Source organism: Trichomycterus rosablanca, chromosome 25 (assembly GCF_030014385.1).
Source record: "Trichomycterus rosablanca isolate fTriRos1 chromosome 25, fTriRos1.hap1, whole genome shotgun sequence".
Classification (NCBI taxonomy): domain Eukaryota; kingdom Metazoa; phylum Chordata; class Actinopteri; order Siluriformes; family Trichomycteridae; genus Trichomycterus; species Trichomycterus rosablanca.
In genome coordinates this window covers 928,048-952,500 of record NC_086012.1, presented here as the reverse complement: position 1 = coordinate 952,500, position 24,453 = coordinate 928,048, and the positions used below count along the sequence as shown (strand labels likewise).

Sequence of the window (24,453 nt, the reverse complement as noted above, 5' to 3'; positions counted from 1 at the left end):
TAGATCCCTCACCCTCACACACACCATCAGATCAACATCTAATAGATCCCTCACCCTCACACACACCATCAGATCAACATCTAATAGATCCCTCACCCTCACACACACCATCAGATCCACATCTAATAGATCCCTCACCCTCACACACACCATCAGATCCACATCTAATAGATCCCTCACATGTATTTTTAGGAGGTGGTTTTAATGTTTTGGATTGAATCGAGAGAAAATCGTCACTCTAAGATAAAAACACATTAATTTCGCAGCTCGGCGTACAAACGCTGGTGAACATCTGGGCCGGCGAGAGGAGCTGACGCGCTTTTTCCGACAGTCGTAATTAAGCGATGCATCTCATTGGCACGTCGCGACTGAAGGTCTGAAACGATTCCTGTTGGCACCTGTCGTTACCCGTCTGAGCCACGCAGCCTGAAGAGCGGGAATAGAACCTCAATCCTCCTGGTCTGAGGGTTCCAAGGGTTGCGGTCATTAGAAAACAGCACGGACAGCACGAGTCTGGACCGAAAAAACAACACTGTATGGCCAAAAGTATGTGGACACCACTGATAATGAACATCAGGTGTAATAAATCAATCATATACAGCTTTAATGAACAGCTTTGGGATGAATTGGAACATCGACTGATGCTTCCTCGTCAGCTCTTGACTGAATGGGCACAAATTCCCACACCCAGATGCACCTCAGAGTGTTGTGAGACGCTTGTAGCTGAACATGAGGCTCTGAGTCAGGCAGACAGATGTGCAGGCTAAATTTAAAGCTGTTAGCATGTGTGTTCACAGCTGGAGCGCTGAGGAACGTTCAGCATTCATCATCTCATCACGCTGGAGTACGGGGCCGCGCGGGCCAGAGAGACTCACGGTACTAACTGTTTACAGTGTGAACGGGTGAGAATCGAAGGGCCTCGATCGGGGGCCCGAGGGTGGCTAATTGGCGAAGGTGGTGGGGCTTGAAGCAGCAACCTTCTGATTTCTAGTTCACTGCTGAAGGCAGATACTCAAACCTTCACACACACACTTATTCATTCACACACACACACACACACACACACACTCATTCAGTCTTTCACACACACACTCACTCATTCATTCAGTCTTTCACACACACACACACACACACACACATTCATTCAGTCTTTCACACACACACACACACACATTCATTCAGTCTTTCACACACACACACACACACTCATTCATTCAGTCTTTCACACACACACACACTCACTCATTCATTCAGTCTTTCACACACACACACACACACACACACTCATTCATTCAGTCTTTCACACACACACACACACTCATTCATTCAGTCTTTCACACACACACACACACACACTCACTCACTCATTCATTCAGTCTTTCACACACACACACTCACTCATTCATTTATTCAGTTACTGATACAGTATATTCATTCATTCACTCATTCAAACTGATTTATTTATTCAGTCTTTCACATACACACCTATTCATTCATTCATTCACTTTCACTCACTCATTAATGCACTCACATACTCTTACACTCACTTACTCACTCATTCTCTCACTTATTCATTTATTCACTCACTCAGCCACTCACTTATTCATTCATTCAGTCTCTCACATACACATTCACTCATTCATTTATTAATATAAAGTATCTATCTATCTATCTATCTATCTATCTGTCAGTGATATATTCATTCATTCTATCACTCACTGTCACTCATTCATTTAGTCTCTCACATACCCACTTACTCATTCATTTAGTCTCTCACATACAAACTCAGCCATTTACTCTTTCACTCGCTCACACACTCACTCATTCTCTCACTCACTTAGCCATTCACTCACTCATTCACAAACTCATTCATTCACACACTCACTTGTTCACTCATTCATTTACACACTCACTTATTTACACACTCAATCATACATTCACTCAGCCACTCACTCACTTATTCATTTACTCACTTATTTACTCACACACTCTCATATACATTTAATTAGTCACATTCATTAGTTCAATCACTCACTCTTTCATTTAGTCACTTATTCACATATTTATTTACTCACACACTCATTTACTTATCCACTCGTTTATTCACTCATCCACTCACACACTTATTCTCGTGTACATGTAGTTACTTACACACTCTCATTCATTCACTCACTCTGTATATTCACTCACTCACTCTTTCATTCACTCATTCACAAAATCTGAATTACTGAACTGTCCGTATATTTTTGACTCAGCATTTGTACCAAGTTTTCTGTCTCCGTCGCTGTACGCTGCATCTTAGTCTACAGCTATACTATATAAAGCCTGCTTGACTGTGGACAGAGCCTCGCGTGCTCTGACTCTCTCTGCTCTCTGTGGTACTGAGATCCTCGTGCTGCTCAGTCGTCGTGGACGTTACAGCGTCACGTTCGCCGGTTTAGGTTAAACAGCAGGATTAGCATCAGCGGGGCGGCGATTAGCCATTTATCATCAAATCCTCTCCTAATGAGCTTCACACTTTTAATCTCTGGACATCATCGTGAGATCTCCTTTTATCTCCAGCGCTCCGGGCCGATCAGGGTCTCAGATACGAGGTGCCGAGACGTAGCGGAACCCGGGGATGTAATCAGGAATCGGTGTAATTAGCAGCGTTAGGTGTGTGTTAGCGTTAGCTCTGACTCCTGAATAACGGTGATTTGTGGGAGCAGTGGACGGTCGTCAGGACCTTCGGTGATGATGTGTGATTGTCCGGATGGATCCAGCAGAACGTGGCCTGATTACCGCTGTGATTTTAGAGGTCACCGGGTCAACACCAGCACGGGGCGTCCATATAAATCTGGGGCGCTGATTAGGGACTCGGATGTGCTCGGCTCTTTCTCCTTTTATGGATTTATAGCTGCTCCGTCAGACCATCATTGCTATTTTAGTGCTGGAGCCTGGTAGGTTGTGAGTTCAAATCCCACAGCTGAACTGGACCGTTAACTAGAACCAGTGGAACCAAAGTAACCAGGATTTATTTGTTTAACCTATTAATAAAAAGAGCACAGCGGTGATTTGGTCATGATAGAACATGATCCTGAATCCTGTCCCCCTCTTTGCAGCAACAGCGCCTCCTATTGTCTGGTTAAGGCGCCAGCATTAGCAGCAGAGAAATCCAGAGAACACAGCGTGCTCCTCCTACGTACTGCCTGGGTTTATACAGGAGGTTATAAAAGCATAAACCCTTAACCATTTTTTATCCTAACAAGAATTTATATTATATTAATTATATTATATTATATTATATTATATTATATTAATTATATTATATTATATTATTATTATTATTATTATTATTAATTATATTTATTATTATTATTATATTATTATATTATATGTATTATTATTATTATTATTATTATATTTCATTATTATTATTATTATCATTATTATTATCATTATTATAACTATTTATTCATATTATTATTGTTAATGTAAAAATATACCCTTGCTCAAGGGCCCAACCGCAACAACCTGGCAGTGCTGGGGTTTTGAACCAGCAGCCTTCTGATTTCTAATGCAGTACCTTAACCACTAGGCTACAGTTTGCCCAATAATAATAATAATAATAATAATAATAATAATAATAATAATAATAATAATAATGATAATAATAATAATAATAATAATAATAATAAAAACAATAATAATCATAATAATAATAATAATAATAACAATAACATTAACAATAATAATAATAACAATAACATTAACAATAATAATAATAATAACAATAATAATAATAATGATAATAATAATAACGATAATAATAATAACAATAACAATAATAATAATAATGATAATTAATAATAATAACAATAATAATAGTGATAATGATAATAATAATAATAACAATAATAATCATAATGATAATAATAATAACAAAACAATAATAATAATAATAACAATAATAATAATAATGATAATAATAATAATAATAATAATAATAACAATAACATGATAATAATAATAATAATAACAATAATAACAATAACAATAATAATAATAATAATAATAATAAATAAATAAATAGGTTTGTATGAAGCTAGAGGAAGTAAATTTGTGTATAAATGATGGTTAGTCACCGTTTCCTCGTGGATTTCTGAACTGTTTATAAATGATGTTTCTGTAGCTCCTCTGACGGGTGCGTCTCTGTTCCCCTCCCACACACATCAAACTCAGACTGTGTGACAGAGTGACAAAAATCACAGTGTTTTAGTGAGGAACAGACGCCGCACTTCTCTTCTGAGATTAAAAACGCAGTACGCGGCGCAGGTACGAGTCTCCCAGCACTCGCCGTCAGACTGGGGGGGGGGCGAATTTACCCCAACATGCCTGGTACAGGCTCAGAGTTTCTCTGCTTTTACCTTTTATAGGTTTGGGTTTGAGTATAATGAGTATTTTTTATTCTGTAAACTGCTGACAACAATCCAAATTATTCCAAATAAAAATGATTTACTGAGTTTATTTGCAGAAAGAGTCGAAATAACAAAAGCTCGTGTGGGGCGTGGCGTTATGTGAACCTAGCGGTCGGTCTCGGTGAGCTGATTTGGTTAGAGCGTGGTGCCAATAGCGCCATGGTCATAGACTTGATCCCCGTACCAGCCACGTTACCTTTGACGTGAAGGTACAGGCCTGGTAATCAGAAGGTTGCTGGGTCAAGCCCTACCTTCACCAAGTTGTCACTGTTGGACCCCTGAGCAAAGCTCTTAACCCTCAATTGCTCAAGTCGTATTCAATCATAACTGTAAGTTGCTTTGATGCCTTAAATCCTCCAGTTTAGTCATAGCCAGTTCCTTTTCCTCTGCTGGAGACACCAATGGCGTACGAAGAGGGTATATTCTCCCGACACGCCCACCCTGCAGACGAGTGGCCGATCGTGCCCGTTAGGGGCGCCCAGCGGACGGGTAACAGAGCTGAGCCTTTCTGGATCTTTCCACCTCTCGCTGTGTTAAATCAGACCTGACAGGGGCGCGTCCACGCCCCGTCTAATGGTCCCTAAACATCCACGCTTCCTCTGTAAGTGCACAGAGAATAAAATAATAGCTTACTCACTCCTGCAGTTTCCGCGTCTCATAGCGACTCGGGCTGGACCGCTGTGTGGCTGAAAGTATTCAGACGCCTGATTGTGAGCTTCAAAAACGAACGGTATTAAAATAGACCGATGTCTGTGTTATTTTTTCAGCTGGAAAAACAGCCGCTCTTCTGAGAGGCTTCTCACAAGGATTTTAAGCGCGTCTGTGGGGATTTGTGCCCAGCATTTGTATGGGCGCTGATTTTGGGCGCTTTGTCATGCTGGAACATGTTGCTGCAAATTTGGAAGCATGATTTTCTTTATATAACTGATTTATTACTCCTGTTTGCAACTGTTGTGTCAGAAACACACACATTCAGAAATTAGAAGTCGTGTCCCAATACTTTTGACTACATCTGCTACCCAGATCGATGTTTCTCGTTACTGATCAGACGCAGGGTTTGATTATTATTATTTTAGCCCAGTAGATCCCCGGCGTCTTTATATATCATGACAGGATGTGTTCATTTATATGTGGACGCGTCTCAATTTAACAGCTTTGTCGCCTCTCTCCTCACACAGATGTTTTATGGCGGCTCTCTCCTGCCCTCGCTGATCCCCCGGTGGAATCCCTGCCTTCGCCGAGCCGTGACCCCGCCGCGCCCCCGTCGGCTCTCCAGGATGTGAGCGCGGCCGGTCGTCTCTCCGAGGGCGCCCGCTGTAACCCGGCATGGACGGACTTGACGGCGTGAGGAAGGACGTGAGGGACGCCGAGCTGGGCGACCGCGCCTGATCCTCGTTCCTCGGGTTCCTCTTTATCATGAGAGCCTGGCTGAGCTCTCTGCTTTTGGGCCTCTTTGCGCTCCACGGGAGCTTCGGGAGCCCCGATCGGACCAGGACGCGGGGCGGCCCCGTTTCTCACGCGCGGGCTCGGGATCGGACCGGGGTCCCGGACGGATCTGTACCGGACGCGCAGGCTCGGAATGGGACCGGACTTCAGAGTGAGGGGGGGAAGGACAACCAACAGAGGCCCAAGCGGGGCTGGGTGTGGAATCAGTTCTTCGTTTTGGAGGAGCACATCGGACCCGAACCGCAGTACGTCGGAAAGGTAAGAGCTGGGGTTCACGTGGTCATGTGGTTGCGACACCATGTAGGCAGAAGTATGTGGACACCTTTGTCGGACCTTCAGTTCTGAAACCACGGGCGTATATAAAAATATACATCAGGAAGGCTCGCACTTTGCTGCTTAAATTTTGAAAAGCATTTTAGCAGATGTTGAAGTGTGTCTGTGGGAATTTGGGGGACTGATGCTTGTATGAACGGCCTGGCCTGCAAGAGATGTTCCAATTCATCCCAAACGTGTTCGGTAGGATGAGGTCAGCGCACCTTCGTGTGCCGGGTCTTGCTGGAACAGGAAAGGGCCTTCCTGAAACTATTACTAAGCTATACGCATGTATTTTTTCTTTTGGATGCTCCCGTATATTCAGGGGTCGCTTGGGACCTGCACTGAGAGCGCACTGATAAGTGTACCTTCCAATGACTTGGCTGTTTCGGCCACTTCTCTTAGACGGACGTTGGCCAATCGTGTCCAGACCGGTCGATAGCACCACCGAGATTCGGACCCCGGATCCCCGGATCTCAGCGGTAGTCAGAGGGACACATGTCATTTATGGTTGAGAGTCAATTTTATGTACCTGTTTGGAGTGGCCGGGGCTAAAACACCTGAGCTCGACCGTCCAGCCTGAGAAGCGATATCGACTCGCCACCTCGGAGCCCAAATGTCACATTTTTTCCCGAAATCTCGTTAACGGGCGCTCGTTAGTCTCTCTCCTGACTTTAAGCTCCAGACACAAAGTTCATATAGTCACGTGGTTGTGACGTGGAAAAACACCACGTAGCCAAAAGTATGTGGACGCCTTTGTGCGTGGACGTATATAAAAATATACATCAGGATGGCTCGCACCTTGCTGCTTTACACATCAGGGTTTTTTTTTTAGGAGATTTTGAAGTGCGTCTGTGGGAATTTGGGGGACTGATGCTTGTACGAATTAACCTTCTTGTCCCAGGATTGAAGTAAACATTCGGAGAGATTCATTAAACCGAATTTTTCGGGGGCGCAGGACGTTCTACATCCAGCCGGTGAACGGGGTCATTAATTAGGTCGGGTGGACGGGGACGTTATTAGGAAGCGGGGTAACAAATGTAGTGGGTTTATTATCTGCTTATTTCGTTGTTTGGGTATGTGGACACCTTTGTTGGACCCCCTGTTCCAAAACCATGGGCGTATATAAAAATATACATCAGGATGGCTCGCACCTTGCTGCCTAAACATCAGGTTTTTTTAGGAGATTTTGAAGTGCGTCTGTGGGAATTTGTACGAACTTGTACGCTTGTACCCTCTACATCCAGCCGGTAAACAAGGTCATTAATTAGGTCACAGGGACGGAGAAGGGCGGGTGGATGGGGACGTTATTAGGCGGTGGGGTAACAAATGTAGTGGGTTTATTATCTGCTGGTTTCGGTGCGGCCGCTCGGATAATTAAACGAGGACGCGTGTCGTCAGGGTTCGACTCTCGGACCCCCCGTGATTAAGGAGCGAGCGGCGGAGCTCAGCGCTGATTCGATCACGCGACGCGGTCCGCGGTTGGGTGACTGAGCTGATGTGCGGTGACAGCTGACAGGCTTGACGCTGACTCGGTGCGCCGAGTGAAGCACTGGAGGTCAAACACCTACGCCGTCATCTCTGGGGTACGGAGGCGGGTGCTTGAGCTGTGCTTCCTAAATTTTATCTGACAGCCTCCTCGGGAGACTCGCGTATTAACCCGAGCTCGCACACTCCTCAAACTTTGCTTTCTTATGCACGTTTCTTCCTATTTTGCTCTGAATTTAATCATATCCGATTCCTCTACCGCTCCTGACTGAAGGAGGGCTAAAAAACTGACGCTGCTGGATCTCAGGGGACCAGAAAACAGCCCCCACCCCAAAAACAAACAACATCCTAGAACCGTTCATTTCCCCCTGATTTTGCTTTCAATTTAGTCGTATCCAATTCCCTGATTGTAGTTCACTTCCTCTACTGCTCCTGACTAACACACGCCCCCTCCGACACGCGTGCAGTACCAACCGCTTCATTTCACCTGCGTGAGGCGGGTTCGTACGGAAATCCGTATCGCGCACGGATCCGAACAGTCACACTGATCTCCGTGAAAATTGAAATGATGCACAAACCCAAAATCTGAAGGAGGATACGAGATGATCTTGACATGAGATCTCAAGCTCTTACGTTTGAATCTCAGTTGTTCTGTCATCCTGGCTTGGCGCCTAACAGACGCAGTGCCTAAGGAAGGGAGGGAGGAATGGAGGGAAGGTTAGATGGGGCTAAACTATCCGAGTTCGAGTCTCAGCTCTGCTACTGGTCGGCTGGGTGCCCCCTAGCGGGCAGGATCGGCAGTGCCTGTGGTGAACCTACAACCATACTGTCTAGGTCAGGCCCTCCCTCTTAATTAAGTAAACCTGCTAGCACTAATATTCACTAACATGGTTTGGTTTGTCCACACCACAAAAGCAACCTACCAAAAGTCAATTGAAACTGGGTAAAAGTATGTGGACACACCTCTGTTAAGTGGTTTCAGAGGTCTATCAGTATGGTAGAGTCTGTCCACAGAGCAAATCACCGCTGCTGAGCTCTTAAGCTCTCGAGTGGTGCTATCGATCTGGCTGTGCATCTAACAGACGCAGTGCCTGAGGGAGGCAGGGAGGTCTAGACGGGACTAAACTCTCTAAGTTCGAATCTCAGCTCTGCTACCGGTCGTCTGAGTGCCCCCTAGTGGTGTCCACGTCTCGGTGGGTCAGACGTTTGGCCTTACTGGACCTGGTCGCTGGTCGTTGAATGCACCAGCGGCTCGATGGAGTTCAGGCGGGTGGTCTTACTGGTGTTGCTGGTCGACACACAGGTTTATTTTGGATGCACCAGCGACTCGGTGGAGTTCAGGCAGTTAAAATAAAGCCGTGAACCTGGAAACCATTTGGTTGTGTACACACGGTTTGTAGCGCCGGCGCTAACGAGTACATCCTGTCTCAGCCCCCGGGAACACGCAGAAACCAACGGCGGCGTCTGTGCTGCCGGCGACGCGCCTCAGTTCTGAGGTTTCGTTCTTCTCCATCTCCTTGGTAACAGAGCGGCGGAATAAAGCGCAGGAACCGAGAGCCGTTCCAGCTGGAAGGAGAAGCCGGTTCGGTACTCCACGTGCCGACGTTCTTACCGCCTTATCTCCATCTTTTCACGTACGGGGTGCAGACTGCTCGACGACGGACCGTATTTCAACCGTCAGTCATGCCGTTGCCGCAGATTTCATTTAGAAATTAAATCTGCTTTTTTATTTATTAATTAATGTTTTGATCTTTACTGGACGCTTTTATCCAAAGCGACTCACAGTAGTGACAGTATACTGTCTAAGCAATCGAGGGTTAGGGGCCTTGCTCAAGAGCCCAACAGTGGCAACTTAGCGGTGGTGGGGCTTGAACCGGCAACCTTTTGATTACTAGTCCAGCTACACCTGCACCAGTTTGGCACCAGTTGGCGTGCTCGATGGAAGAAGATAGTCTGGCTGTAGTTTCACAATTTTCAAATGATCCTTGTTGCTTATAGTCTCATCATGTCCGACTCCCCAATTATAACTCCCTCCACCGGTGCACCTCACCCACCCTGACCGAGGAGAGCCTCAGACTATCAGGCATCAGTGTGTGTGAACAGACTCTGCCACACCGCTAGACCTCAGAAAGTGATCGGCTGTTTGATCTGGTAGCTGTAATGTCCCTGCACTGCATCAAGCTTCGTATTTCTTGTGGTTTTAAAGACGCTGGGAGGAAACGTCCGTCCCCGTCGTCACGACACGCGGCTCATTAGCGAGTCCTCGTTGGGCGGCGGCATCGATCGCGCCGTTCTGACACTTCCTGTTAGCGCTCGATCAATATTCATAACAAGTCCCGCGCCGAGCGAGCTCCGGCGGAATGAATTCCTCTTCACGGCGAGAGTGGCGGCCCGAGTGCGGCGGTCGGCCCGCGCGGGGGCCGTTCGATACGCCGGCCGCGTTACAGGAGCCTCCTGATTAAATCAGGACTCAGAAGACGCCGCATCCGCCGACCACAAATTACACCGCCGCTCGCCGCGAAGGTCGATTTAACACCGCGGCGAGGGGCCGGAACAAAGCGAGGACGCCGCCGGCACGCGTCTGATCTTTATCACAGAGACCTCGATAGCTGATACGTGACGCGCAGACAGGAAGTGAGTGGCGAGCCGATCTTTATCTCCATCACATCCTGTCTGTTCTGCCGAGAGGAACCGTCGCAGATACCAAACCGCCGGACCTGTCAAAAGTATTCGGACGCCACTTCTAATTTTCTATTCTGTGTGTTTCAGCCACTACGATTGCTAACAGGTGTAATATTCACTAACATGGTCTGGATCGTCCACACCGCAAAAACAAACTACAGAAAGTAAACTGAAACTATGTCATGGCCAAAAGTATGTGGACACACCTCATAATTAAGCAGTTAAGTGGTTTCAGAGGTCTAGCAGTATGGTAGTGTCTGTCCACAGAGCAAATCAAACTGATCTGAAGAGGAGCAGCTGACGCCTGATAGTCTGTGGCTCTCCTCGGTCAGGGTGGGTGTGGTGCACCGGTGGAGGGAGTTACAATCGGGGAACCGGACATGACGAGACTATAAGCAACAAGGATCGTTTGAAAAATGTGAAACTACAGCCAGACTATCTAGGTCAGGCCGTCGCTCTAAACTAAGTGAAGCTGCAGAAGTCAGTCAGTCAGTAGCCCCTAAAGGTCACTAAAGGTGACATGGACACACCTACTAATTACACAGTTCACTGGTTTCAGCCACGCCCACTGCTTAGAGGTCTAGCAGTATGGCAGAGAATTGGAAAATGTGAAACTACAGCCAGACTATCTAGGTCAGGCCGTCGCTCTAAAGAAGTCAGTAGCTGTTACTAATATTCACTAACATGGTCTGGTTTAGTGAATATTGAAACAACGTCATGGCCAAAAGTATGTGGACACACCTCATAATTACACACTTAAGTGGTTTCAGAGGTCTAGCAGTATGGTAGAATCTTTCCACAGAGCAAAAAAATCTCTCGAGTTTGAATCTCAGTTGTGCTATCGACCTGGCTGGGCATCTAACAAGCACAGTGCCAGAAGGGGGGGGCTCAACATCCCTCCTGCAATTGCGGCCTCTGCTGGGTGGTCGAGGTGCCTGCCAGTGCATGACTCTGTACGCTATACGGCTCTCTGTGAGACTGTGGTGTATAGAAGCAGCCCATGAGTCTCGTCAGGGTGGGGGTGGTGCAGCGGAGGAGGGGTTTACAGTCTGGGAATCGGATATGACGAGATAGGAAGAAAAGGGGTGTGAAACATGAAATTACAACCAAACTGTCTAGGTCAGGCTGTAACTCTAAACCAAGCTGAAGTACGTAGCTGCCAACGTTTAGAGTTCAAATATCAGCTCTGCTACCGGTCGGCTGGTCGCCCATAGCGGGCACGATCGGCCCTTAATCTGCTTGGTGGGAAAAGACCGGGCGACTAAAAAGTGGGCGGGGTCTTCAAAGCTGTGTGAGAACTATGGTTAGTAGCCCGAGGCGCCTGTACAGAAGTGGAGGAACGTGGAGATCCGACCTCATGCGCCGATCCATCGAAGTACGGGCGAGTAAGAGGGGGGCGGTGGGGCGCGGCATGTGGTCCTCGGGCACCTAGGTTTTGTTGTGTGTGTGTGTGTGTGTGTGTGTGTGTGGGGTGTCGGCCCTGCACACGTGGTGGTGAAGGTGAACGTTCCTCGTTGCCACCGGGAGAAAGTTTGAAGGTCGGTGTCGTCCTGACTAATTGCTCTCTGTGGTGGGATTTTAATGCCAGCCGGTTGGCGCGTGTGTGTGTGTGTGCATGTGTGTGTGTGTGTGTGTGTGTGTGTGTGTGTGTGTGTGTGTGTAAGACAGGGGATGTTGTTTCACGCCCAGCCCTGCCAGCATGCCAGCTTTTGTTTTTTTGGGGGGGTTTTTTGTGCATCTCTTGTACCCGGGGACGTGCTCTGCCAGCTTGTACTACTTGGCATTTTGGAGCGGGCGCCGCTGTAGCGATCATTAGCTAATTAAATGCCAGCATGGATCATTGGCTAAGTGACCTGAAAATGATGGCGGGTCTCGAGTGCGTCTGGGTTTTGGGATCTCTCAGCCCCCCTCGGTACCCGTCTGCCTGTCGTGCTTGTCGTGGCGCACACGTGCTTTTCCTTAGTACATGCACTTACTGGCCGTAATTACAGACTGGCACCACGTGTGCCACGGCATTAGTTTGATTGCTCATTCATGATCAGTTTTGCCATCGCTTTATCCTGGTCAGGGTCGTGGTGGGTCCGATTCATTGGGCGAAAGGCAGGACACACCCCGGACAGGTCTCCAGTCCATCACAGGGCACGCTTGGGCACACTCGGGCACATTTTGTACTGTGTGAGGAAACCGGAGCACCCGGAAGAAACCCACACAAAGCCATGTTTTACCATGGCTTTATACTGGTCAGGGTCGCAGTGGGTCCAATTCATTAGGCACAAGGCAGGGCACACCCCAGACAGGTCGCCAGTCCACCAGCGGGCACGTTTTGGACTTGTGAGGAAACCGGAGCATCCGGAGGAAACCCACACAGACACAGGAGAGCAGGGAGAACATGCAAACCACACAGAAAGGACCCTGGATGCCTGGTCAGGGCACCGAACCCACGCCCTTCTGCGCCACCGTGCTGCAACATTTCAATGGTTTCTGCAACAGCAGGAAGGTTCTGGGTTCGATTCCCAGGCGAAACAGTCCGGGTCCTTTCTGGGTGGAGTTTTGAATGTTCTCCCTGCTCTCCCGTGTCTGTGTGGGTTTCCTCCGGGTGCTCCGGTTTCCTCCCACAAGTGCAAAGTCGTGTGTGTGTGTGTAAGCCAAGACCCAGAGAGACACAAATACAATTACTGACTGTAGTCCATCTGTTTCTCTACATGCTTTGTTACCCCCTTTCACCCTGTTCTTCAATGGTCAGGACCCCCACAGGACCACCACAGAGCAGGTATTATTTAGGTGGTGGATGATTCTCAGCACTGCAGTGACACTGACATGGTGGTGGTGTGTTAGTGTGTGTTGTGCTGGTATGAGTGGATCAGACACAGCAGCACTGCTGGAGTTTTTAAACACCGTGTCCACTCACTGTCCACTCTATTAGACACTTCTACCTAGTCGGTCCACCTTGTAGATGTAAAGTCAGAGACGATCGCTCATCTATTGCTGCTGTTTGAGTCGCTCATCTTCTAGACCTTCATCGGTGGTCACAGAACGCTGCCCACGGGGCGCTGTTGGCTGGATGTTTTTGGTTGGTGGACTATTCTCAGTCCAGCAGTGACATTGAGGTGTTTAGGAACTCCAGCAGCGTTGCTGTGTCTGATCCACTCATACCAGCACGACACACACTAACACACCACCACCATGTCAGTGTCACTGCAGTGCTGAGAATCATCCACCACCTAAATAATACCTGCTCTGTGGTGGTCCTGTGGGGGTCCTGACCATTGAAGAACAGGGTGAAAGGGGCTAACAAAGCATGTAGAGAAACAGATGAAGTACAGTCAGTAATTGTAGAACTACAAAGTGCTTCTATATGGTAAGTGGAGCTGAGATAATGGACAGTGAGTGTAGAAACAAGGAGGTGGTTTTAATGTTATGGCTGATCAGTGTATGTATATATATTATTTCTTCTGCACGTCCGTGTTTTGCGGCTGAACTCAGCAGGTTATTTGAGGCCGGCGCTTCAGAATAAAGACCTTTTCTTCACATGAAAAAAAAGAAGCGTTTCGGTTCAGAAATCAATGGACGGTGTGGATTATTACACCTAATGCCCCTCGAGTGAGTAAAAAGAGTCCATTATCTGGGCTTCTCCATTTACAGAGCCGGATCTAAAGAGCCTGGACTCTGGACGGCATATTTCTGTCTGTAATATCACTGACAGCTTACGTAAATAAATAAATATCTATATTTTTATATCTTTATTTCTTTATTTACCTGCCTGACACCTCGGCGCTCAGAAGCAGGCGTGAAAGGTACTTAAAGTGCTCTAATTATTTTGGGAGAAAGCAATTTCTTTCACACTTGTTGCGGTCGATTTCACGGACGCGCCCTTAAGCTGCGATCGATCGTGTTTTGCACTCGTTTCGGTGCCGCCTCTGCCATTTTATTAAGGCCCCCCCCCCCCTCCCCGCCAGCCCCCATTAAAAGCAGAAATAATAACCCCGCCCGAGGCCACCAGCACCGGTCTGAAATGAGTTTCTAAAAGATACGGCTGGCGTGGCGCGGCATGGCGCGGCGGAGGAGATTGATGAACTTCTTAAAAACACCTGATTTCTGATTTAACGTTCTTCCATCAGATGTGTGTCGGGTTTTTTCTCGTTCCCCCCCGAACAGTAACGGCAGGGAGCCGGAGACGCCCGGGATGAAGTGCGGCCTCTCTGTGCCCGCTGCGCCACAAATCACCGGCGGGATCGATAACGGGGCCAGCGCGCGCCGGACGTCGTCATCAAAACCGAATCCATAACCGTAAATCCCCGGTCAGTCGAGGGTCAAGCGGCGAATTAACAGAAACCGTAAAGAATAAGTGCTGGCGCGGTGGGTAGTGTGGGCGCGGGATCGAACCTGAAGGGAAGGGGGTGGAAGGTTCCAGAAAGCCTCAGTTGAGAGAACGTAACAAATTCTGCTCATTATCGTTGGGACTGTTTGTGTTGTACTGTTACCCAAGCTTTCTGCCACCTCTCGTTACATGTGGAAGGTGGATTGGCTTCCTTTAAAGTGTGCCTGGGCGTCCAATAGATTTCCTGCTTGTGCCCAGGTGCATAAGTGGCACTGGACTCACTGCAACCTAGATCAGAATGAAGCAGCTGATTAAAATAAATGAACAGGAGCACAATCTAATTATTATCATTTTTTGGGTTTTTTTTGCAGTTGCACTCAAATTCGGATAAGGGCGACGGCTCGGTGCTCTACCTCCTCTCCGGGGAGGGCGCCGACACCATATTCACCATCAACGAGGCCACGGGCGACATCCACGCCACCAAGAGCCTGGACCGCGAGAAGAAGAGCCACTACGTGCTCCACGCCCGCGCCGTCAACCGGATCACGCACCACACCGTGGAGCCCGAGTCCGAGTTCATCATCAAGGTTCAGGACGTGAACGACAACGCGCCCACCTTCCCCAACGGCCCCTTCACTGCCACCGTGCCCGAGATGGCCGACATCGGTGAGTGCGGGATACGGGGCGTGGTCAATAGCGCCTCTAGAGTTTACGCAGAATTGTGTTAAAAGGGGTGCCACTTAGCGGGCACGATCAGCAGTGCAGACAGTGCCGCAGACAAACTCGACCGTTAGTCTGCTGGGTGGGAAAAGACAGGTCTAAAAAGTGGGCGGGGTCTTTGACGCCGTGTAAGGACCCTGGTTAGTAGCCCAAGGTGCCTGTACAGAAGTGGAGGAACGTGGCAATCTCACGCGCCAATCCTCCAAAGTACGGGCGAATAAGAAGGGGCCAGAGGGAGCACGTGTCCGGAGAATATACCCTCCTCGGACACCATCAACTCTCCAGCAGAGGAAGAGGAACTGGGTATGACTAAACTGGGAGAAAAAGCAGGTAAATGGTGAAAAAACATCCAGTGAGCAGAAATTCGCCTGCTCTTTATAGACGTGGTGAGCAGACAAGCTCATTTTTCCAGTAATCTACTGTCCAGTTTGGGTGACGCCGTGCCCACTGTAGCCTTGGATTCCTGTTCTTGGATGACAGGAGCACTTGTCGCCCTTTAACCTCAAGGTCTGATGTATTCTAGGTTCTGAAATACTCAGCAACCAATAAAAATGATTATATAGACTCGCTGGCACTATTTTGGCTTGATTTGTGCCTTATGCTAGAAGAGGAACGGTCCTTCCTTAAACTGTTGCTGCAAACCTGGAAGCAGATGATCTCCTTTATAGAATTGATTTATTACACCCCTAGAAGGGGCGTCCCAATACTTTTGTCCTTACAGTGTCCGTACCAGAGCAGGCGTTCCTAATAAATTGCACTGCTGTGTGTGTTCCAGTTGTGTACGTGAGCGTTTCGTCCCTACGTCGGCGGCCCGTGGCTTTATTAGCTGGGTCATCAGTTTGTGATGGAGCGCTGCAGGCTCGGCGCACTGCACCAGCAGCTCCTCGGAGTCTCGCTCGTTTGCGGCTGTAATTTATGAAGCCCTGCCGAGGGTACGGAGGACCTGGGGAGGGTTCCAAATCTCCAAGCGCTTCAGATGAAAATAAAAAAATTGTTGTTTCAGCAGCGGCGGCGGCGGCGGCTCATCGACGAGCTGGAGCGCTTCCATACCGCTCATGTTCACCACGTTCAAAAACAATTTCGGAGGGATTGTGCTGACACCGTCGTTCTGGAGCAGAATTCCTTGGACGGGTTCCTGGAGGATGTACAGTGGGGTATAAATCTGTGGAGGCCTGTCGTTCATCCGGATGCTGCGAGAAATACTCCCGCTATTACACCAGTAAATTTAGCTTAACTGCCGCTGGATTGTTCAGGCTGTACTGGAGATCGTAGCCAGTTCCTCTCACGCTGCTGGAGACCCCGATGGTGGATGGTGGAGACTCCCTCTGACCCCTTCTCAATCGCCAGTACTTCATTGGATCGGCGCGTGAGGTCGGTCTCGTGCACGGAGAGTCACACCGATCTCCACGTTCCTCCACTTCTGTACAGGAGGAAGACCCCACCCACTTTTTAGTCCCGCCTTTTCCCACCCAGCGGACTAGTGGCCAATCGTGCCCGCTAGGGGCGCCCAGCCAACCGGTAGCAAAGCTGAGATATAAACTCTGAGAGTTCAGGATCCAACCTGGATGCCAAAAGTGGTGTCAGACATGCAGTTCCACCACATGACTGGACTGGTAGAAAACACTAGCGCATTCATATGCACTTATGAGCCAAAATACAGACCGGCCAAGATATGGCCTCCACAAGATATCAGAAGGAGTCCTGTAGTATCTGGTACCAGGACGTCACAGGCACGCCCTTTGACTTCTACATGTTATGAGGTTTATCCTGTATGATGCGTCCTACGATGCATCCTGGTGCCAACGAAGTCCAAGTCATACCTTAGAGGTCATCTTTCTTAGGTGGCCTTCAGGCTTGACACCTTTCTGACCGGCACTCAACAGACTCAGTCGGTCCTGTTGGAGATATGGGGGGCCGGTGGATTCACCGTCCTGCTGCTGCGACAGTGACCCCTAGTGTCAGGTTGAGGATAAGGCACTGGTGCTTTTTTGAGAGTCAGAATAATACGAAGTGGGTGGTGTGATCCGCCACACCTGCTGAGACTTTCTTCCTGAATTGAGTGAAAGTCTGTGGAAAGACTTCAGTGTTCGGACTTCGGCATCCGGCGGCTTCATCCATGTCGGTGGTGATGCCACGTGCTCGTCCTACCAAGCCCGTGACCAGGACTGAAGATAAATGAGAGATGAGAGTTTTTGTCTGACTTGGGACTTTGTCTAATTGTGCAAATTGCTCCCGGACCTCCTTCCTATCGATATCGATTATCCAATTTCCAGCTCTGAAGCGATCGATTGCTCACAACCTGCTCACACATCCTCCAAATCTCTCACATTCTTCACCGCCCAATCAAGAAACACGATAGAAATCGGGCGCTGTGTGAGCCGGCGCTCTACAGCCTGGGTGCAGGAACCTGCTGGCTCAAGTAATTGGTGTTGATGGAACTTTCTTTGCTTCAGCACTTCTGCAGGAGCAGCTATATCGGAAGGGGTTGTGTTTTTTATACCCACGAGTAATCACCGGGTGTAAATAGGTGGTTTTTGAAAGGAAGAAAGGGTCAGCAGGCGGGGTCTGCAGGGTACAGTGTTCCCAGAGCAGTTGGCTTCAGGGTTAAGGGTGGCAAAGCCTATATCACTTAGCCACCAGGCTCTTCCTGCCAGGACGTTTCTCTATTTTTCTTTACCATGAAAGAGACTCTGAGCTGCTTATAGAAAGTGGAATCAGATTTAAAAGGTTGTGGATTCTCACGGTACCCACTGCAAGTAGATGTTTTCTTACCTCAGGAATTCCCAAGTTGAAGGACCTTTTGGTCTCTTCTGAACTTTACTACTGAGCAGCCACGGCTGGATTTCCTAGCTGCATTAAAGGGTGTTTCTTCTTGGAAAAGAGAGTGTAGTCCAAAGCTTGGGTGCTGCTTAAACTGACATGGAAAGGCCAATTTTTACCATTTGGCGCTTCCATAAATATCAATAATCAGGCTCCGGAGGCGCCCGAGTGCCCTTGATGCCCTGTTGCTATGCTTGGAAGTGTATAAACAGGCATCTTGACCTTAAGCAGTGGAAGATGCATTAAAACTGGCACCCTGATGGGAAGCGCCAGGCTTCGCCGGCTCCGGCTTGATAGTCGCACTTTCTAAAAATAGCCTCTTGATATTATTTCTTGTGTTCTTACTCGTAGGAACTTCGGTAATCCAGATCACTGCCACAGACGCCGACGATCCCACGTACGGAAACAGCGCGAGGATCGTCTACAGCATCCTGCAGGGCCAAGGGTACTTCAGTATCGACCCCAAAACTGGTACGTAAAATCAGCTTGCTATCTTGATCCGTTTTTTATTTACGCCTCAGGCTTGTCAGTCGATTGTATAAAAGATCTTCAAGGGCATCAGTTTACAGTATGAAACCATTTCCAGCACCTTAATTTTAGGAGGATGCCCCTTTAGGAAGGGTGCCCATCGCTCTTCCCCTCCTTTATTCTGACGCCTTCTCACCTTATTGCGTCACGTCTTCCAAAGACGTGCCCCAAAAGTCACGTTACAGAGGCAGAGCACAGATCTGAGCACATCTACCTCATATTTCTCACCCGACTGGTGGAAATTGTTGAGCTGGAAGGCGATAAGGAGGCACCTGTGCTGATCATAAATGTCAAATCGGTGTTTTTCCACCAAAAAAAAAGGGAAAAAAGTAATCAGCGAGTGAGTCAGCCCACTGCAGCGGCGGGCAGACCCTCAGGACCCGAGCATCAGGGAGCCCATTAAACAACCTTCTTGTCTCGGAGGTTATTGTGCCGGCCTCTGCAGACTATAATTGACGGCTTCTCTCATTGTGAAGGAGCTTTCAGGCTCGCTGTTCTGTGCTCTGAAGGAAATAAGAAGAGCCTCCGAGCGCTCCCCTCCCTCCTATTTGCCGAATGCGCCTTTTGTTGGCGTGTCTTTGAGAGCAAAGCTTTTCTGTAAATGTCTGTAAAGCCCACTGAGTGCATAAAGTGCTGGGATTGTGTAAGGCAGCGGGAGAAGGGACGTGAGCTAGCGGGATGGATGGTTCCGTGACCGAAAGAACATCGATTATACGTTGAATGGGACTTGAACTCGAGTCTTGGTTGTCTGGCGTCTGCCGAAAATGAGTGAAAGCGCCAGGTCTGGTTGGTGGAGAGTGGCACACTTTAAGAATGGGAGCTATAGGTTAAAGTTTACAGACGCTGTATTTCTGCCACTGTGCTTTTACTGTGATTACCTGAATAGAACACGTGCAGTGTGTCCAAACATGTATGGAAACCTCTCATAATTATTGAGATCAGAAGTTTGTAGGGAGCTAAAACTCGATCATTTTTGGATCTTGGAGCAAAATGGTCCAGCCAAATCTTGTAAAAAAGGGTACAGTTGGCATCATAATTCTAGTGGGGTGAGCTAGTACATTTACATTTACATTTACATTTTCAGCATTTAGCAGACGCTTTTATCCAAAGCGACTTACACAATGAGCAATTGAGGGTTAAGGGCCTTGCTCAGGGACCCAACAGTGGCAACTTGGTGGTGGCGGGGCTTGAACCGGCAACCTTCTGTTTACTAGTCCAGTACCTTAACCACTGAGCTATCACTGGCCCTAGTAGTAGTAGTAGTTAGGGTAACTACACTTCCATAACCCCAAAAAGAAGGATATCAGACCCCAAAAAAGAGGATACCAGACCCCAAAAATGAGAACATCAGACGCCAAAAAGGAGATCAGACCCCAAAAAGGAGGACATCAGACGCCAAAAAGGAGAACTTGTGATACTTTAGTACAAAAATCATGAAATTTATCTTTCCTGTATCTTCCAGATGACTCGGGTGCTGAGTGACCACTCAGAGCTGGGCGGTGTTTTTGGTTTTGGCGTGTCGACAGCGTGAATGGTTAAAACGTAGTAATTAAACAGCATTTCAAGGATGGACGTTCCACAATAAAGTGGTGGACGTCCTCACAGAAAGTGGCGGCTTTAAACCAATTAAATACAAGTCGTTTCTTTTGACGTGTTCGTAAGCCAACAACAGGCGAATTAATTAATGATCGTTACATCACTTCCAAAGTTGGACGAATACGTGTCCGTCCAGGCATTGCGCCGGACTGCGAAGAGACGGATGAAAAACCCAGTGTGATTACCCTAAAACACCGTATGGACACCATAGTAGTAGTAGTTCTAGTAAAACTACAAATCCCATCCACAACAAACTCCCGCGTTTTTTCAGCAAAGTCTGAAGAACAGTTCGATTCCGAGTCATTTATCTTGTGCTAGATATATCCTTTTAAGATAAGTCCGATGTTTCCTTTCCGCACTTTCATGCTTGTAAATCTCTCTTTATTAAAGCTTTAATAAGTTAACTTTTATCGACATCGGATCTGTAATCCGCATTCTCGTTTGTACACTCGTCTTTTTCAAAGCGATTCCCAGACCAATTTGGTTTTTCCATTTTGGAGTTAGGGTTAAACGAGAAGAATCGGGACTGCGATCGTGTGCTGGGTGTTGATGAAACGAGCAGTGTACACACTGATCCCGGTCGCGGTTCCACCTTGCCTCATTCAGCCTTTCGTGACGTTTGAATCGCGAACTGAGTCGGTTCACGTCGCTCGTTCGCGTTCAGGCTTTTGATTCTTCTGATGTGTGCTCTGTAAAAGCTAATTTATGAATCTTTGGCTTTAATGCACACATTCAGTGTATCAAATTCTTTTCATGTTAATAAAGAAAGATCATATTTAGTAAGAAACAACATTATGCTTGTATATTGTATTTTAGTCTGTCCAAGATTCAGATAGGCTGTTATTTTTGTTGTTGTTGTTCGTAACCGCCTCGTTCCAAAACGACCGTGGACCTTGTCAGGTCCAATAAAACTGTATCTGGAGGTTCTGTTCTACACACTTCTGTCACTCAGGGCTGAAGAGCGTGTGAACTTCCATCTGATCGATCGTTCCAGACCATCAGAGATGCTCATATCTTCTGACACATTGCAGGTCCTACTGGATGTTCTTTGTCATATAAATAAATAATTCCTCAGAATAAGAAAAGCACTCTCGGCGCTGTCGCTCGGCGGTATCAGGGGTCCGTTCTGCTCCCACAGAAACCTATTAGCTGGTTATGCTGAAGCACAGATTTTCTCAGGTGTCGTAGCGGTAGCAGCTTCTCTGGTGGCTTTCCATCAGCTGCTAATCCCCCGTCCATCTCTCCTGTCGTCTGTGTTCATGTCACTTATGAGTATTAAATAGCTCCATTTTTGAAAAGAAGAAGAGGCCACGTTTAAGGCCACCAAAGTTTTATATTTGATGTGGATCACACACTATATGAAGAGGAGTACTGAGTATTGGAACACCTGATCACCAGCCTGTCGGACGTCCCATGTCTAAACGATGGTCTTAAAATAAAATGTGATCTTTTCAGCAAGAACAACTGCTGAGCAGTGGAACATCTGAGTGCTGATGTTGATGTTCCAGTTCATTCCAAAGCTGTTTGATAGGGCTGAGGTCTTTAAGGATCTTCCCTAAACTGTTGCTGCAATCGTTGTGGCTGGAACCCCTTAAATTCAGTAATTAGAAGGGCCGTCCATATACTTTTGTCCATATCAGTGTGGAATTGAGCTGACCGAACATCAGATGTGGAGAACCTTGATGATTTACCACCTTCTATATTTTTATATCAGCCAATGAGAAGCACTTACCCCCAGGCCACCTCCAGGTGCTAGCATAAACACAGACGCTAATCGCTAACGCACCTTGACAGGACCTCACAGGCTTCCGATCTAAAGCGAGAACTTTGAAAGCTCTTTTTTCTCGCCTCCGTGCTCCTCAGTCCGGGGGGAACTTTTCACCCCTCTCTGCGCTGCTGTCCAGCCCTGTTTGTTCGCTTTACTTTAGGAGCTGTTGTTGCCTGTAGCAAAACAAAAAAACCTCTTTAACAGGAACATTTTGGGGTTTTTCGCTTGACGGTGCGCTGAAATGTCCAGTCCTGGCAGGTGGGATCTGCTGTGGAGGCGTGAGGTGGAACACGTCTGGCATTCTCTGGGGCAAAACCCCACCACAGGTTTATTCGTTCTGGCATGTTAGAGCATCTGCGTGCATAAACACAGAGTCTGTCCTAAAACCTGGTGACCCGCCCTGCTCCCCTACTGCCAACCTGATCAGCTGATTCAGTAGAGAGGATTCTAATGCGACATGGAACTCATAAGGTGGATTACGCTGATTACCTCAACACAGTTCAAACACCTCAACACAGTTCAGGGCTGTAACAATCACTAACAGGTGTAATAAATCAGTTATATATGATATAAAATACACTGATAAGGCATAACATTAAAACCACCTCCTTGTTTCTACACTTTGTAGTTCTACAATTACTGACTGTAGTCCATCTGTTTCTCTACATGCTTTGTTAGCCCCCTTTTACCCTGTTCTTCAATGGTCAGGACCCCCGCAGGACCCCCACAGAGCAGGTATTATTTAGGTGGTGGATGATTCTCAGCACTGCAGTGACACTGACATGGTGGTGGTGTGTTAGTGTGTGTTGTGCTGGTATGAGTGGATCAGACACAGCAGCACTGCTGGAGTTCCTAAACACCTCACTGTCACTGCTTGACTGAGAATAGTCCACCAACCAAAAATATCCAGCCAACAGCGCCCCATGTGCAGCGTCCTGTGACCACTGATGAAGGTCTAGAAGATGAGCGACTCAAACAGCAGCAATAGATGAGCGATCGTCTCTGACTTTACATCTACAAGGTGGACCGACTAGGTAGGAGTGTCTAACAGAGTGGACAGTGAGTGGACACGGTGTTTAAAAACTCCAGCAGCGCTGCTGTGTCTGATCCACTCATACCAGCACAACACACACTAACACACCACCACCATGTCAGTGTCAGTGCAGTGCTGAGAATCATCCACCACCTAAATAATACCTGCTCTGTGGGGGTCCTGCGGGGGTCCTGACCATTGAAGAACAGGGTAAAAGGGGGCTAACAAAGCATGTAGAGAAACAGATGGACTACAGTCAGTAATTGTAGAACTACAAAGTGCTTCTATATGGTAAGTGGAGCTGATAAAATGGACAGTGAGTGTAGAAACAAGGAGGTGGTTTTAATGTTATGGCTGATTGGTGTATCTATATGTGTGTGTAGGTGTGTGTGTGTGTGTGTGTGTCCTCGTCCCTGAGCCCAGCATCACCTCATTAAATTTACGACTCACTTTTTTCACCGGCGTTACGGATGCATTTTAAAGGGCCTTGGGAAGGCCGCGCCTCGTATCTCTCAAGGTTACCTGGTCAGCTATGAAATAATGAAAAGGGAAGGCGCGCTAACCTTGGCTAAAATCTCAGGCAACGTCGTATATTAGCGCGACGCGGGGCGTGGACGCTAGCTAAATGAAACTGGTTTAATGACGCCGAGCGAGGAAGCCGTTTGTCACCGCCTGGTTTTCCACGCTCGTCGGTTACGGGTCTGATGCTCGGCTAACAGATGCTATTAGAGACGCGGAGCGTGCGTGTAGCGCCGCGACGCTACGTGGACTCATCTGCAGGAGTTATAGCTGCAGCACGGAGCTCACTGCAGATATCGATCAGGGAGTCGCTGAGGAATTCGGCTTCACTCCGCATGCTAATCCGTTTTAGCTCAGCGGCGTGTGTGTCTGGGGGGGGGGGGGGGGACCTGAATGCAGCTTGATTCAGGTCCTGCTGCAGAATAAAAGTGATGAAGATGATGATGAAGGTGGTGGTGATAGAAATATGAGAAAAGAAATAATTTTATTGGGGGGTGTTGGGGGTTTGGTTCTTGTGTATTGGGAGGGGTGTTGGGGGGTTTGGTTTTTCTGTATTGGGAGGGGGGTTGGGGGGGTTTAGTTCTTGTATTTTGGGAGGGTGTTGGGGTGATTGGTTCTTGTATTAGGAGGGGTTTGGTTCTTGTGTATTGGGAGGGGTGTTGGGGATGTTGGGAGGGGTGTTGGGGGGTTTGGTTCTTGTGTATTTTGGAGGGGTGTTGGGGGGTTTGGTTCTTGTGTATTGGGGGTTTTTGTTTATAATATGGGG

General features: G+C 47.7%; 1 protein-coding gene across 1 annotated transcript in view; it reads left to right on the top strand.

The window, feature by feature from the left end:
- The window catches only part of cdh18a (cadherin 18, type 2a), a 75,855-nt gene that overhangs the window by 28,332 nt on the left and 23,070 nt on the right, over positions 1-24,453 (top strand). The window contains exons 2-4 of the mRNA XM_062987439.1: positions 5,636-6,161; positions 15,075-15,369; positions 18,595-18,714. Of these exons, the coding sequence (XP_062843509.1) occupies positions 5,874-6,161; positions 15,075-15,369; positions 18,595-18,714 (703 nt within the window). The 5' untranslated portion in view covers positions 5,636-5,873. The remainder of the gene's footprint in view (positions 1-5,635; positions 6,162-15,074; positions 15,370-18,594; positions 18,715-24,453) is intronic.